The sequence below is a fragment of the Crocodylus siamensis genome, chromosome 2, assembly GCF_052110815.1.
Source record: "Crocodylus siamensis isolate JL-2025a chromosome 2, ASM5211081v1, whole genome shotgun sequence".
Taxonomy (NCBI): domain Eukaryota; kingdom Metazoa; phylum Chordata; order Crocodylia; family Crocodylidae; genus Crocodylus; species Crocodylus siamensis.
The window spans coordinates 258,123,116-258,141,074 of NC_143396.1; the positions used below are offsets into that span (position 1 = coordinate 258,123,116).

The 17,959-nt window shown below is 42.4% G+C and overlaps 1 protein-coding gene across 5 annotated transcripts in view; it reads right to left on the reverse strand.

Annotated features, from left to right (window-relative positions):
- STON2 (stonin 2) overlaps positions 1 to 17,959 on the reverse strand; it is a 115,078-nt gene that overhangs the window by 58,402 nt on the left and 38,717 nt on the right. Inside the window, exon 1 of one of the 5 annotated variants that reach the window (XM_090033834.1) lies at positions 5,560 to 6,058. The exons of the other annotated variants lie outside the window; for them this stretch is intronic. Within the exon in view, the coding sequence (XP_089889960.1) occupies positions 5,560 to 5,590 (31 nt within the window). The 5' untranslated portion in view covers positions 5,591 to 6,058. Of the gene's footprint in view, positions 1 to 5,559; positions 6,059 to 17,959 lie in introns of those variants that run through there. 5 annotated transcript variants of the gene reach the window in all.

Consider the following 17,959-nt stretch of genomic DNA (forward strand, 5'->3'; position numbering starts at 1 on the left):
GGACCCTGGAGACATACATCTGAGGTATGTACTCTAACATAAGCAGACCAGGAATTTGCACCTAGATCTTCTCTCAGTGGTCTGCTAAGAGCTCCAATTACTGACAGAAAATCTTGCAGTGACAGACTAGTGACAAAGCCAGAGGACCTCCTGCTGTATAAATTTTGCCTGCATCTGGGGACTAGGCTAAAAGTGGTTTGGCATGAACAAAAATATAAATACCCAAAGCCTGCAAAGACTGAACTGATTCAGCCTCAGGCTTTTTGACTGTCTGTACTTAGCCAAAGGGCTTAAAGAAACTGAAGTATTTAATGCATCTTCTACTTCTCAGAGATAGAGAAGCAATATTATCTCCATTTCACAGACTAGGGAACTTGAGACACAAAGATAAAGGCAAAACCTTGCTCAGCAGTAGACAAGTCAATGCTTGCATCTCTCAGAACTGCCAGCTTATAGGAAAGAGATATACTTTTAAAAATCTAACCTTCCTTTCTTCTGTAGTAAAACAGAAGTCCAACATTCTCCGAGTTACACATTTACCAAACAATCCCTATGGCTTTGATGACTCCATTATAAAGGTGACCCATTTTATCTATTTTTTATTGATCACAGTCTATATGCAATAGCAATTGGTACTAGTAAACCAAAAGACTCAGGTTGATATAACAAACAAGAAACTGACTGAAGTTTTAAGTGATAGAAACATTTATTTAGGCATGAAGTCTTGTTTACCCCATCTTGGGCAGATTGCATAAGGAAATAATACTTGGACTTGGATGAGGGGTAAAAAGCACCCTGTTCAAATTTGCTGATGACACTAAGATGTGGGGGGATGTGGGCACACCAGAAGGAAGCAACAGGCTACAATTGGACCTAGACAGGTTACAAGGGTGGGCAGATGAGAATAGGATGGGATTCAACATCAACAAGTGCAAAATGATGCACCTGGGGAGGAACAACTGGCACAATACCTACAGGTTGGGGAACTCCCCTCTTGTCAGCACAGAGGCGGAAAAGGATCTTGGAGTTGTCATTGACTCCACGATGAACATGGGGAGGCAGTCAGGAAGGCCAACCGTACCTTGTCATGTATCCACAGATGCATCTCAAGCAGGTCCAAAGAGGTGATCCTCCCCCTCTATGCAGCACTGGTCAGGCCACAGCTGGAGTACTGCGTCCAGTTCTGGGCGCTGCACTTCAAGAGGGACATGGACAGCATGGAGAGGGTCCAGAGGAGGGCCACTCGCATGATCAGGGGACAGCAGGGCAGGACCTATGAGGAGAGGCTACGGGACCTGAACCAGTTCAGCCTCCAAAAGAGAAGGCTGAGGGGGGATCTAGTGGCCTGTTATAAATTAGTCAGGGAGGATCAGCAGGCATTGGGGGAGTCCCTGTTCCCCCGAGCACTGCCAGGAGTGACCAGGAATAATGGTCACAAGCTGGCAGAGGGGAGATTTAAGCTAGCTATCAAGAGGCACTACTTCACGGTCAGGGCGGCTAGGATCTGGAACTAACTTCCAAGAGAAGTGGTGCTGGCCCCTACCTTGGGGGTCTTTAAGAAGAGGTTAGATGAACACCTTCCTGGGGTTGTTTGACCCCAGCACTCTTTCCTGCCATGGCAGGGGGGGTCGGACTAGATGATCTACTCAGGTCTCTTCCGACCCTAGAAACTATGAAACTATGAATACCCTTTTAACTAAAGGTGCATGGATACGTCAATCCACATTGTATTGGCAGCGAGAAAAGGAAAATTGGCATTACTGGCGACTGTTTTTTTTTTTTGGCTGATATGACCAATAATGTCTCCAATAAATGCCTCATGCATGTGCACAGCTGCAGCATGTTTGCAGCCAACCCGGTAGCTTGGACAGCAGCATCCAGCTGGTAGGTCTGTTGGAGGGAAGGGGTGTGTGTGTGGGGGGGGAAATTAGAGGCTCCCACAGTGAGGGATGGAGTGGGGCTGGTGCAAGCCCACCACAGTGGGGCATGGGACAGAGCCACAAGTGGCTTGGCTCAGATGCTGGAAGGAAGGGTAGGGGGCTCCTGCTGCTGTGCACACCGCTAGGGGAGGCATAGGGGTCACATGCCCCAGATCTGTGCTCAGCCCCACTCCCTCCCTCACCATGGGGCCTCGATCTATTCCCTTACAGCTCTTTCCCCCAATAGACTTACCAGCTGAACACTGCTCTCCAAGCTCCTGAGCTGCATATTGGCAATCAGATTAGTATCGGTCAATATGGCTCATAAATAATAGGTATTGGCCCCAAAATTCTTTATTGGTGCCCCCTTACTTTTAACTATAACATTGGAAGGAGAGATTGTCTAATATCATTCCTATCTTCTAGCAGCTGCAGGTAAAAGTAACATAAGTGATTTCCTCAGACACTAAGATGGAAGCTACAGTCACAATTCATAAAAGCCTACAGGGAAAACCAGAGAAGACACAGGAGACACAATGACGAGAAGATAAAATGTCCTATTCCAGACAGCCATTTACTTCCATAGGACTTGAGAGTTACATGGTTAAATTTTCAGGCTACCAAATCACCTGACAAACCCCAAGGAGTGACATGTAGAAAGAGCTGTGGTTACAGTGAGAGACCCCATGACCCTACCCTGTCCTAGGAAACAAGCTGCTGTGCTATTAATTGTGAACAGAACCATAGAAACCAAACAAAAGCTTTTCAGATCTCAGGCATTACGGTTGATTTGTCTGGGTCGTGGCTTAAATGGAGGATGGGACTGAATAAATCCCCCCAGCCCAGTGACATGAACAGTTTAATGAAGATTTGTTCAGTCAACCTTATTAATGATCTCCATAGCTCTTGAGTAGTGGGGGCTGTTCTGCTTTTCAGTAAGGATACAATGGATGCTAATTTCAAACCTATAATCTGTTTGATGCTGTTTTAAATTCATAATCAGGTTACCAAATTTTTCTAGAAGCTGAGAGAGTTAACATCAAATTGATAAAAGAATCTCTTGCATTCTGAGCTCTCAAAGCTGCAGCCTGCTTTTGCTGCCACTTCAATACAGAAATTTCTTCTGGATAAGCTGAGGACAGCATGATTTTGTGGGCTCTTTTGTAGCGCTGCTAGCATCTGAGCACCTCATAATACGACCTGAGCCTCTCAGAGTTTGAGAGATCAAAAATTACTTATTACCTCTATGTTACCAATGGGGAACTGAGAAACAAAAAGATTAAAATGACTTGCCCATCCTGACAAAAGACATTAAAGGTACAGCAGAAAACAGAATCTTTATCTTGCTGAGCCTTGATCTAGGGCCTTAACTATCCTCAAAACTAATTTCTCTCCTTCATCTGGACCAGCATATAAATAATCTCCATTCCTATTGCATTATAGCCATGTAAACTTGAAATTCAATTTAAAATAAAAAACAAGTGCCAGAACTGATGGTTACTCTGGAGCCCCTTGCCAATTTTTGTGGACTCACAATCATATTTTTCTGGGGAGGGTTTTTTTTTTTTTGTTAAATGTTTGTCTTCTCTGTTGCTTCATTAAAAACCCATAAAAAACACAAAGTGCTGTTAAATGAACCAAGGAAAAACCCCACAATTATTTAGAGAAAACTTGCCAAAGAGACATGTCATTTTTAAGCTGACAGTATCCCTCTTAAAATGGAAACCATGAGAATGCAGCTGATGTTTGGCATTCTTAAATCTTTGAGGATGTGGTAATCACAGAATCATAGAATCAATGGATCAGAAGGGACCTGGAAGATCACTAAGTCCGGGCCCCTGCCATAGGTGGTAAGGAGAGAACAAGTTCTTAATGTCAATAGTACTAGAGTTCTGGTGCCCTTCCAGCACCTTTAGCAGTACTCTCTGGGGCCTGGTGAATGATGCAAGGCATAAACATTTAAGGGGTGATTCTAATCTTAGTCGCACTCATTTTAATTCCACGTAGTGGCACTATTCCAGTTTATACAAGTTTAAAATTGGCTGAAAATCCTCCCAGTAGCATTTTTAAGATTTGGAAACACTGGAAGATTTTGGAACAGAAGTGATATTATAATTAAAAACAACAACAAGGAGAACTGAATTTTATTGTAATTTTTTAATGAAACTGACTAGAAAAAACACCATCTGAATTTCACATTTCAGTAAAAGCTAACAAAAAAAGCTATCACCAATAGTGGAATTTATACCATATTTTTAGATCATTTAAACGTCTGTAGCAGAAGCAATTAGAAGCAATATATATGCCCCAAAGAACATCATTTGCATCTTGCAGCATCCATATAATCTTTGGGTGAATTATTTTTGTTAGTTCAGTGGCAGTGTTTAGAGTCCCTGTGTAGCAGATTCAGGTTTAACCTCCCACAGGTAAGAGGCAGGAGGTGTAGAGATGGCATGCTCATCCTCAGAGAAGTAGGCAGGGTAGAGGTGCACCTTGTACACTAACTGAATCAGAGATGCACAAGTTTCAAAAGCAACCATGAGCTGTTTATAACGTGCACTTCTACCCTGCCTTCTGCCTGACTTCAGACCAACATGGCTGACTACTTCCTACTGCTCCCTGGAGTGACAGCAAGCACTTGTATTGCCCTGATGCTGTCTGTAAGCCATCCTCCACTGGAAAGGTGGTTCCTCATTATGTTGTCAGGCAAAAAGAAGGAATGCAACACCCCACTAAGAAGGGGAAAACTCGAAGGGAACAGAAACTTGAGGGATGAGAATGAGGAACTTCTCAGGCAAACTTAGCAATACTTAAGATAGAGCTTGCTGATGGATTTAAGTATTTTGACAGTAGAATAACAATGCTTTCTTGAGCCAGGACATCTCTGCATTGTAGGCAAACAATGGAGCTTCATTAAAAAACAACAGCATATTAAGTCACCGGGTAGGACCTAGAAATCCGAGTGAAACACACATATGTGTGTTTACACAGTACTGGAGAAGACAGTGCTTCTGGGTAGTTCATGCAATAGAAAGGCTTTCACACTATCTTGAAAACTGAACAGTATGCCCTAATAGCATGCAATACATCACAGGGTCATAGAAAAGTAGGAGTAGAAGGGACATCAAAGATCATCTTGTCCAGCCTTGTGCTTAAGCAGAACAATCTTCAGCTAACCTATGTTTGCAGCTGACAATTTTAGAGGAAAATAAATGGTCTTACTGACATAGTGTAGTGTGCATTTGGTCTTAAAGGATCCCAGAGCACCTTACAGACTTTGCTGACTCAATTACAAACACACCCCTGAATCCACTACTGAAATGCAGCCAATTCAGGAGAAAATGCAGGAGCCCATTGACAGCCCAGAGAGCAATACAAAAAAGAAAGTTAAAAATACCTTTTCTCCCCCTAGCACCTAGGAAGTTAGTACTGCAGGCAACTGCCTGAAATGGAATATGGCTGAAAAGTGGCTGCTAACAACTCTTACTCTGCAATACACACCACAGGGTAGGTTAAAGATTCATCTCTAGTAACCGTGGATGAGACCAAGCTCTCTGACTGCAGCGCTGCTTCCTAGGACTACTTTGACATGCTGATAAAAAAAGAACTAGGATTTTTTTGTTTTGAAAGTACATCCTACCTGTCCACACTCTTGTTGCTTTGCTTCTCATTTCCTCTTGGTTCTACAATAGAAATCACAAGGCAGCAGAGCTGAGGTTTTCCGGGTGCATGCCAGCAAGCTTGCTGGGATCTGGTTACATGTCATCTGACTTGGATTCCACTTTTAAGCAAGCTCCCAGGAAGTCTGGGGTTAATCTCTAGCACCTTCCCACACAGAAGAAGGCCCTTTGACAACTCCTCACTGTCCCTCACTTTTGTGAGGAATGTGACAATTCACACTGACCTGATTTTCTTTTATCCAGCAGTCAGGGAGCTATCGGCCAAGGGAGGCAACCCCTCCCATCCCCATCCCTCTCGTCACACCTGTTTGTTCCATTAGTTCGGCCTTTGGGTTGTTCAGACACGCGAGACAAACTGGTTTTGTTCTGTAGATGCAGCTGGACTGTCAATCACAGCAATGCACAGAGCTAACCCTTTCCCCACCTAAAACACCTAAATTCCTTGCTCAGCAGAATATAGTTTGGCAGAGAGACAGTGGGCAGGACTGAATTCTAAATAAGGGACAATGGGTGCTCATAACCACAACTCATTTGATGAGGGTACATGGCACCCTTGTGGGGTTTGCTGTAAATGCAGGAGGTACACTGATCAACAAATCAGCCAGTTTTCATGAGAAAGCATCTCAGAAAACTAGTTAAGTCCAGCCTTCTTCACGGAGGGATAGGAATATAGCTCCCTAAGGCAAGTAAAGAACACATTATAGATTCACAGGGAATGGCACTTCAGCCTCCTGATACGTGGACTGCCTATTGAAAGGGATTGCACTAAACACCTAGAGACACCTTGTTACTACATCTGTAGCTCCAGAAGTGGCATAAATGATGGGAGCAGTAGAGTACATGGGCCATCAGTATCTTCACTGTTGTACTCAGAGCAGGTCTGGATGATGGTGGTTATTAGAATACATGTTGGTGCAGATGCCCTGACTTCCAGAACAGCTTCACCTGCTCCTGCATTGTGAGAGTTTCTGCCAAGATATTCACAGTGAACTATCAAAACCACCCCAGGGCCAAATCTGTCTTGTATATGTATATGTATCTTATGGAAAGCACCTTTGGAGACCTGTGATTTCAAAGTGACCTGAGATGTGCATCTCTACTGCAAGTGGAGGTTGACTGCAGCACTGCTTGGCTGCATGGCCAGGTACAGACATTACACTTTTACCAGTATAAATGCTCAGAAACCAGCAGAAGTTTGGTGCACACAGACCGATTTAAAAATGGCAGAATCTGGTCTAGGATTTATGCCCCTGCTACCAAAGGGCAAATGTGTTTTTTGTTTCCTACCAATCTAAACTATGCTGCTTACAGAAAAACCACATAACTTGCATTGATTCCACCTCAGGCTTTTTGAATGCCTATACCTAGCCCATGAATTTAAATCTAACTAACATACATAACCAGAACAGCAAAGATACGGTGGCATAGGCTTCAGCGTGGGCAGTTCAAACCCAGTGGGACCCAGGAGATATATTTAGGTCACTAGCCCCTGCTAAAGCTTTTGCCACCTTATCTTTACTGCTGTTATTACCCATGCTAGCTAGGTTCAAGCTGGCGTGGGAGGTCTGTGAGCCCTGAAGTCATATCTTCAGTTGCAGTCCAGGGACATATCCAGGGACTGACAGAACATCTGCCATTAACCAGAAGCAAGCCTGCATAACCCAAGTGGAGAGCAGGTAAGCCCACTGTCTTGCTGAAATCCTCTCAGCTAAGCCTGACGTGCCGCATAATTTCAAATAGAGCATTTCACATAGTTTAACTAAGCAGCATCAGTGGGGGTCTGCTTTTCCTGAGAAGGGTGTCCCATTGAGCAAGGCTGTGAGAAGAGATGCGGGGGTTGACGTTTCAGCAGCCACTGAGAGGAGAGACTAAACTGGCTTTAAGGTGTTTCATAAATAGGAAGAAGAACACGCTAAAACCAGCTACATCTAAAGAATGCTTAGTTGTTTCACCCTCCCTGGAGACTAAGAATCCAAAAGGTTTTCAGGGAATCCTGTAAATCTCCAAGGATACACCATAGTTCACATTAATAATGTGTTGTTGCTGGAGGCAACCAAGCCTGAACAAACAAATCAATCCAATGGGAGGAGGAGAGATGGAGTCATGAAAGCAAAGCCCCCTAGTTCTTTTGTGTAAACTTTCCCATCTGGATCCTAATTCTGCACAGCTACACAATGGTCAGCCACAGAAGAAGTGCTGCAAAGCATCCTGGGGGAGCCTAGTGTCCCACTTTTAGAGCCAATTCTCTGTATAGAAGAAAGAGAGCTCTGCCTTGAAGTGTAGTGAAGCAATGAAGCTGGTGTGCCAACTGGCATATCAAATGAACAAACACTGCCCCCTTGTCTGTTCTACTTAGTTGGTCCATACACCTTTGTATTCTTGGGCACCTGGTATTCACTCTGTGTTCATTCAGATTCATCCGGAAGACTAATTCCTACCTGGAAATGCACAAATTCAAGGCAATTAGCAGAGGATGGACTGTAAAGCAACTATTAATCTATGGATAGCCCTGTGTTTTTGGCTGATGTCTGTCACATCTCAGGGCAGGGACTGTGTTTCCTTGCAGAGCAGGGCAGCAGAGAGCACACGTGGCACTTCAGTAAACACCTTCCCTTTAAGTTCCTCCAGAGTTGCTACATATTTCTTCTGAGAACACACGTCTCATTACATGGACACAGAGGGCACGAGCTCACTCCAGCAGATAAATTTATGATAACCCCCTAACAAATTCCCATAAAATAAGTTGTATTAGGGTACTAATATAAAATAGGTTTTATATTAAATTAGGGCCATTTATAAAATAATTATGGGAAAAGGACTTATGAAAATGGCATATGTATATCTACTCCCTGCATTTTTCTGAGTCTCATAAACAGAAAATGCGTTTTTCACCAGAGCCAGCCAGTACTGGTATGAGACAGCCAACTAGAGCCAACTAGATCCTATATATTCCAAGGGCTGGGTGCCTCAGATAATGAATAGTATCTGCTTGAAGGTTTGCCATAGACTGCTAAGTTGGAATGGTTTGTTTCAATGGTATTCATCACCAAATTTCTATCATCCTACTCCTTAGTTTTTTTGTACTATGGACCCTGGAAGACACCCAAGTATTAATTTATCTGTATGTATGCCACTCATGCTCCTGTAGAAAATTATTTCACTGCTCCAATATGTGCCTCAGGACATTTCAGGAAATTATAACAGTGAGCCTTGCAATTTCCATTCCATGACTGAGTCTTTGCGGGTGATAACTATCAGCAAACCTCAGGGCTGGAACCAGTAGGTGTCTATACAAGCACCTACCAATTTTGTATTATCCAAAGCTCAGATTTCAATCAATCAACAAAATCCTATAGGCACAATCTAGTCTTACTATCTGAGTACAATAGTTTATAATTTTTGACTGCTATTGTGTATGTAAAATTAAAAAGGAAATCTCCTATAATACCAGCACCAATGTAGTATTGACCTGGACTACATTATTGCTATCAGGGTCTCTATAAACACTACAGCACACATAATAGTACCCTTATGGTCTTAGATACTATTTGGAATAACAGTAACAGGAGGTGTTTCTTCCCCTCTCTAACAGGCCTCAAGAGGGATATCTGACCATCTGGGAGCAACAAGAGGATGGAACACCCTCCCCTTGAGTGCGCCAAGGTTTTGATGGTGTCCACCAGAGCAGTAAATTCTGACATTAACACACCCTTGAAATAAATGGACCAGCTCATACATTTCGTAGCTTTGTTTCAAGTTGTTTACAGATTCAAGATGACATTTCTGCATTGATTACACTTTGGTCATGTTTCCAAGTTTTACAATGCAACTAGAAAGGCTAAAAGTATACTTGTATTTGAAAAATAGAGCTTTTTACTCAAGACTCCTGCAACTGAGACCTTAAGCATGGATCTGTAGTGTCTGTGTTTTAATCTGAACATGGGCATAACCCAAGATGATTCCAAACTATTAAAATTGAGGTCAAAAGCCAAACTTCACCAGGGACTGAAGATAAAGGACTACTTGAAAGAAATAAAAAATAGCTACAAAATTGGAATCCAGCACTAAATGACCCCCCCCTGCAAGCAGTGGTACCCAAAATAGGGTTTGGATAATCTTTTGGCTTGAGGCATTAAGATAGCCTTCTTCAGAAACACAAGGCTGAATATTCACTCAGCCCATTAGGGCAGGTTGTCTGTCAGGGTGCCATCAAGGAATGGGGTAAAGCTGAAATGCCTGTCCTCCTCCACAGTCACAGAAAGGATCTGATTTGCTAGGATTTACTTGTCTTGGGGGAATGCAGAGACACAAATACAGCATCTCACTTATTTTTTCTGGGTAATCAATATTTTGGTTTTCAGAGCAGGTTTAACCAAGCAATTTCCCATACATATAACACACACAATCTATGGTTCAAATTCATCCATGATTTAATGACATAGAAGGCCTGAAGTTAGAGATAAATTTAAATGTTAGACAATTTTCAGCAGCAGAATTTGCTTTTCTTCTGTCTCCTCTCTCAAAAGGCATCCTGCAAACTCAGCTGAAGTCAAAAGACTCAGAAAGCCAATGCTGAACTATTCTGACATGGGAAAGTCAAACATGAGAGGGGAAGGCTAAGCTCTCACATCTCAGAAACAGGCTCTGCTATTGAATGGCTCTGGATTTAGCATCCTGCCTAATGAAAACACACACGAAAACAAAGCAGGAAGGAGGGAGGACACTGTGTAATGACAGTAGGGTAGAGAGTAAACAATTTGATGTGGCCCTCAAACTAAATGAAGATTTTGCCTCAATTTTTAGCCAAAACAATGAAGTTGAACACATGGGCAATGGCAGAAATGGAAAGTACTACATCCAACGCGGAAAGTAAAATTACATGAGTAATAGACATGGGATGAAATTTAATAGTAAAATGTGGAAGGTCATTCACTTAGGCACTAATGCCAATACTTTCTTCAACAAATTGGAAATTATCAGCTGGAAACAACAGATGAGAAGAAAAACTTTGATGTATTAATCAAGATGACTGAGCCACCAGTGTGATGCAACTCTGAAAAAGGTAAATGTGACTCTAAGATGAATTAAGTGAGGTATTTCTAGTAGGCCAGGGAAGTAGTTATATCACTGTACAAGGTCCTTGGAGACCTCAGCCGAAATGCTGTATACAATTCTAATTCATCTTCCAGAAAGTTTAATTGAAACTGAAGCAGGTGCAGAGAAGGGCTAGGAAGAAGATCAGGGGAATGGAGAGCCAAATTTATGAAAGAAGACTAAAAGAGCTTGGTTTGTTTAGTCTAGCAAAGCAAAGGTTGAGAGGGGATATGATTGCCCTCTATATATACATATCAGAGAGGTAAACCCTAGAGACAGAAAAGAGCCATTAAAGATAAAAGCCAACACTGGCACAAGAACAGATGGGTTTAAACTGGTCACCAGTAAATATGAGCTGGAAATTATACGAAGGTTTCCATGAGATGAGTTTTGGAACAGCCTTTGCTGTACTGGAGGCAAAAGCTAACTAGTTTTAAGAAGTAGCTTGATCAATTTATGAAAGGGATTATATGGTGCAATTGCCTGTGACAGCAGAAGACCCTTTTTGATCCTGCGTTCCCATGTGAGCCAAGTTTAAACCTAAGAAAGGCTATCCATAGACAAAGCTGCATCAGTTTCATTAAACCTGACTTCATAACACACCTTTAGCTAAAATATTACAGGTTTGATGTTTAGAACAGCCTGCAATGTGTAAAATTGCAGAGCCCATATTCACTAGGTGCTTAAAATAAATCTATTGCAAAATAAGTGGGATCAGATTTAAAAAAGAATGCAGAACACTAGGTATTAAAAACTGTTGAAAATCCAGCCTGTAAACTTCATAATGGCAACTACAGAATACTGAGAACTTGTGAAAAAATTGTAGGTGCTTAAAAACAACCACATCTCCTTGACTGAGAATGCTAAGCACTTGAACATCTAGCCTGTTTGTCATGTTGTTTTCAGGAGCAAGGCTTTTAGCCAGATTCCTTAATAATAAATTGAATTGAATAGAAAATCTAGCCTTGAGCTCTTTAGAAAATACGATCCTCCGTGACTACTACAAATCCAACCCATATAGGATTGGGGACATATTGGGCCTATGAGTTGGGAATCTTAGCTCAGTGGAGAGATGTCCATGTCACGAAGTTCAGTATCAGAATTACCTGTCTAAAAGGCCAAGAGCTGAAAGAGCAAAGCAAACTGATCTCCTCCCTCATTTTTAGTGTTGGTTCCTGCACAGCAAAGCTGAATCATACTAGGGCAGGGCCGAGCAAAAAGAAATCTATAAATCTGACCCATACCTGCTCTGCAGCTCTGGTCTCCAGATAAGTACAGGCAGTCAAAAAGCTTGAGACTCAATTGATCCAGTCTTTGTGGGTTAGCCTAAGATGCAGAGATTAAATTGAAACAGAAGTAAACAGGCATTTACCTTTGATTCAGGAAATGCAAACACATACCTCCCAGCTCAGGCCAGAAGCTGGGGGGCATGAAAGCACAGCTCTCTGTCACATAACCAGCATGGGCTATGTGTTCACTTCCTCTTCCTGCTACCCCCTGAGGTCTCTGGGATTTGCAGTCCAGAATCGCATCAGCAAGACTCAGCAGGGTTGTGACTTCCTCTTCCTGCTTCCAGGTGCCTCTGGGATTTGTAGTCCACAGTTGCAGCCAGCAGGAAGTTCAAGCAGGGGAAGAGGTGTTTAACTCCCCTCCCTGGCCCCAGACCCCAGCTGGGGTTTTCCTGGGCAGGAGACAGTTCCCCCATCTGGCAGACTGGGCTGTATCCCCAGCCAGGCTTGCCCCCCTCACTCCTTTGTCAGCCTGCCCTCACTGCTCTAGCTAGGGAGCAGTGGCAGGGCCAAGCCTGCTCTCTGGAGCAGACAGCATAGCCAAGCCCAGGGCTGCAAAACATGCTAGGATGCTGGGGGACTGTGGTTTGATTTGGACCAGGAAGAGGTCTGGGACAGAAGTTTCATAAACTAGTTTCACCCAAATCAATTAAGTCTGATACTACGTTCAACCAGGTTTATCTTAAACCAGTTTCAGTCATTTTGAGACTGATTCATATGCACTGAGCTTCTGTTCTGTTACAGGTTTAAACCAGTTTCTGGTCACTTAAACCAGTTTAAGTACAACTTCCGTCCCTAGCCCAGCTGTCAATCCAGCCACCACTAAATTACATTACTAAAATAAAAAGTAAACCTTGTGGAATGGGCAGGCAAGATGCAGATTTATGTGATGCAGTATCCAAGCAATATAGTGTGGTCTCCCCAGGGGCAGCAGAGCTGCAGGAAGAAAATTGAAGTGGAAGTATCCATTGCTAGCACCTGTGTCCTCTCTGCCTATCCTGCCCTCATCCAACGCTATTACCCAAGGTTCAGACTTTAAAGTATGGAAAGTGTTAAACTTTCCCCCTTACCATCTGGGGCCAATTAAGGGACTAAGGAGGCAAGAGCCCAGAAAAAAATATATATCAAGCCACAAAAATCAGGAGACTTCCTAACCTCTAAGTGGCCACAAAGGAATGCCACACCAGTGTGGAAGAAATGAAAGATTTTGCTTAAATGATCCCCCTGTTTTTCCTTCTTTTAATATCAAAGCTGCTTTCAGTTTTCTTTCTGCAGCTCAGTAAGAAGCCAAGTCTAAAACTGATCCTCTAAAGCCTCTCAGAGCTGCAGTGCATTCCCATACTACTTACTCCTTCATCTCTTCAGCCTTTCCCAGGCATTAGCTGGGAAAAGGTAGAAATTAACAGATTCTCACATGCTGGGGCAAAGATTCTTTCTGCTGTGTCACTGCCAGCCTTGGGGGTAAACTGTACTCATCACCTAATCATCAGTGCAGCAGGCATACACCACTGGGATGATATATCCCTAATTGCCAGAAAACATGAAGCAAGTTACAGCTAACAACAGCTTGTACTGCTGCTGAAACATCAGTGATTTCCCTGCCACTTAAGACCCATATTGAACATATAAGCTCTTCTCCCTTGTAATTTGTCAAATCTGGGAAATCAGCTATTTGTAACAACAGTGGAATTATACTCTCTGCCGGAGACACCTCTGAAAGGAACTTGTCGCGTCTCAGTGGAGAGTGACCCTACCCGAAGCAGCACCATTCTGCCATGTGAGGAGTTTATTTCTGCATTATCCCTGCTTCCTGTCAATCACAAGGTTTTGCTGCCAAGAGCTAAATCTCAAAGACCAGACCACCCCGTTGACAGCTGCTGCTCATGTTTTCCAACTCCACACCCTACTACTTAAGCAAAGGGCCTGGGAAGTGCTTGGGTGTTTATTAGTCCCAATGACTTCACTGGGGTTTGGAGGCAATTCAGCACCTTGCAGGATGTGACCCCAACAACTCCAAATTTTCTTCTTTCAACATAGCAATTATGCACAGTCATCAGGGGTAGAAAACCAAGACTTTCCATATACAGTTATGCCAAGACTGAAATGTTCTATCTAGCTGCAAAATTCCTAACTTAACCCCTCTTATTTATCACAAAAGCATATGGCTTTTTGCCACGCATTGCAGAGCAACTGGAGCCAAGGTAAACATGCCAGACCAGGAACCATAATCATTAGATGCACAAATAGAGGGCATTGCTCAGCCTAGCTCACCTCACTGGCATAATATGAATTACAGAGCATAACCCCATTGCTACTGTTGTGGGCTATTGACTGCATAAATGAGAGACTACACGGCTGGGGAAGAAACATAAAACCCTGTAAGATATGCATTAACTACTTAGGATTTCACCACTGTCACTAAGCTACAATTCATGGTAGTGATGACAATAGAACTCAGGTCCCCACCACTTGAGTTAGAAGAGACTCTTCTCTAGCTGCCAGCAGGGCAGGGCCAATGACACTCCAGATGGAAATGGCACAGACCAACGGGCAGGCATATAAACACCACTTCACTACAAAATGGCTAGAAATATTAGGAGTTTCTCTCTTTTGTTTCAGAAAACATACCTTTGCTTAAAATGTTCCCATTCAATACTGAAAATCTGACCCAGCAAGCTTGCATTAACCTCTTGAAACCAAAAGGGAGAAGTGATGTAAGCACTTGAGATGACAAGGGGGCACAGCATCATCAGCTCCAAATTTCAACTATTGCACATTCAACCCCCAATAAGTCACAAGTTTGGCCCTAAATGCAAGGTGTTCTTAAAACAAAGATTGTCTTGTGTTTATTGTCCATCGTTCAATTTTTGAACTTCCCTTGTCCAGAACCAAGAGAGAGAGAGAAACAACTCTCCTATGTATATAAACTGAGTGTGACCTCTGGTGCAGAATGCCTGGTGGTAAGCACACCCAGTTTTTCCCCCAAACTTCAGAATTGCAATTAATTTAGTGCCTCCCCGAAGTCAACTTCTCTCCATCCCCAAGTCACTCCTAAACTCTGAAGTTGCCAATAGCTGGAAACACTAAAGTGAGTTCAGTAAAAACCTTTGTTTTAAAGTTAAGATTTTTAATGTTATTATTACTACAGGAAAGGGCATTATGAAAAAAGGAGTTTCCTGATACATTTTCAAAAGTTTTGAATGGTTGGAAAAAACTGGAAAGGTGCAAGTCACCTTTAGCCAAATTCATAGGGAGTTTCTGCATCAAACTGAATGCAACTTGAAAAAAAATTGGAAGTTAGCTCCAGATAGGCTGTACCTCCAGCAGAAGTCATGAGCTTGATAAAGAAGTTACTGGGTGAGGTTTGCTGGACTCCAATATGTAGGAGATCAGACTAGATGATAATGAGATCATAATCAGCTCTTCTGGCTTTAAAACACATTAATCACATGAATACAGACCAAGTGTATTCAGTAATTCTCTTTACTAAATAATTTAAAATCAATTGAGACTTTTATTTCACCTTAGTTTCTCATGCTAAACATTCCCCCTCTCCCTCTTCCCCTCCCCTGCACCCCCTCCTACTTGGGGACTTAACATTACCTTTCTTTCCACATCCAGTACCTCATCTCCCAGAGATTTCCTGGTCCTTAATGTTTTCAGTGGGGGAGGGAAGATGCCTGTAACTCTGAATCTCTTCCCCTTTGTCACTATTGTTGTATGTGATCTTCATCTTGGTTCAGAGTGGAAGATTATCACAGATTAGGGAGGCAAGAAGCCTATATCTTATTCCCTGCATCTCACACAGATAATCAGGGTGAATTTGAATCCTTCTGGTGCCTAGAAGAATGGGGATAACGGCACTTTCCTATCTCATAGGGTGGTTGTATATTTGATTCATTTAAGTTGCCATATATGTGTTAAGTGTGATTTTAGAGATGGCTTCCAGATGCACAGCTCTGATTTGGATTGGATCAGAACTTTCCCATCCCTTCTGGGATATCTTGACCCAGTTTTCTAGTTCGGACATATCTCAAGCATCACTATCAAAATGCTTAACTCTGTTTTGTTTTAAATAGTCCCTCTGAAGGCTGGAGGGACTTTGGAAAAGTATCTTCAAGCATGACATGTGCTTCCATGGCTATGAATATCTGAACTACAGGTAGCTGTTACAAGTAATGAATCTGAGGGACAGAAGATAATTGTCCCATCTCCCCTCCTATAATTGAGCTTGGTCTGTTGGAGTTCTGTATTAGCCCGTTGAAATTTTCCCAAATGTCCACTGCCTTGGCTCACCACGTTGTACTCCAAAGGTCCTCTCCTCCTTGCACAGAGGCTGCATACCTCCTACATGTGATGTTTCAGTAACTACACAGTGTGCTTGAAATGCAGCCACCTCTGGGGCAGAGAGTTGGAACCAAACAGCACATACCACATTTCCCCTCCATCCCTATGATTAATCTTGGCTAGCTGCAGTGTGTGTAACAATGCCTGTAACCAAGCAAGTTTTGTTTGTTTTTGGCACTCAGTGCAAACATATTGCACAGCTGTACAAATAGTTCAGGAATTGATATTTAAAAAAAAAAACATGGAACGTCACTCCTACAGTGACTGTCAGGGTAAATTCATATTAAGTTGTGTGAATGGGAGTACTGTAGCACAGGTATGGGATAGAGGAAAATGATGCATCCAAAAAGCAGAGTCGACCCCAGAATCCTCATGACAAGATGCTCTTAAACAAGTCAATACAGCTGATGTGTTTTGAATTTCCAACCCTAAAACATTCAGAGAACCATAAGACAAGCCCTGAAATCATACAATTAACTTAAAAATCATTAGATTCTAAAAAATAATAAATGTAAGCAATTTATTTGCCTTCTGGTTTTCAGATCATTACACAACATGTTCACAAACTTCTCAGCAAACATTTACAAACTTGCTTTGAAAAAATGAAACTATGGTTCCCAGATAAATCACAAGACTCTAGGAGCTGGAGCATTAAGAAACATCAAACAATGAGAGAAGAAGCTGCAGGAATCAGCAGTAACTAACTACCCTTAAATCTAAAACAGCTCTTACTATGAAATGGGATGGATGTTTCTCTGGTTACAACCATCTTTTATCTCCTTTTCCATTTTACAGAGATAAGAGCTGCAGTGCAAGACCTAAAGGTCTAGGCTGAAAGATTTCTAAGTTGATTATCACAAGTCACACAAGAAGCTTGTAGGTGCTGATACTCACAGCATTTACACTGATGTAGTCATGGTGCAAACACACAACATACAGTTATATATCAGCGTAAGTCAGTCCATTCTAGAGGAAAGTTACTCCTTGGAAAGTCAGGTGTAAAACTGATGCAAGTTACACCAGCTTTAGTCAAAACCCATTTAGCTACCTAGCCCCGTAATGGCAAGATGCTGCAATGGCACCTATGACAAGGAGCTGTCACTAGCAAGCTGTTTGCCTTTACAGTCTGGGCAGCAGTGTAACCTTCATCACTGTACAAACCAAAGCAACTTAAACCAGTGCAGAGATGTTATTTCTCTTTATTGTGTGGCAACCCTTCCAAACTTAGTGCCTTAAGCAGAAGATTGTCTTCTTCCTTTCTCTGACTCAATTCATGTGCAAATATAGAACATTTTGTTGATTAAACCAAGTATCAGGCTCATAAGCAGTAAATAACTGCACTGTATTGGAAACACAGTTACCCTGTGCTGCTTACTGTAAGAATTATAGCACTAATGGAAAGAGCTTCTGACATTTCTCTTTTGCGCATTAATCCAGTCAAGTAGAGCATAGTGACAACATGTGGGGCAACAAGCCATTTTACTAATAACAGTTCATAAATGGCACTGTTTGACAGCCTCATCAGCATCTACACGTTTTATTGTGCATAACTACACCACTGTAGGACAGTACCTGTGTTGGGCAGTACTATCCTACAGTGGAGTTAATTAGTTTACTGCAGCCTAATAGC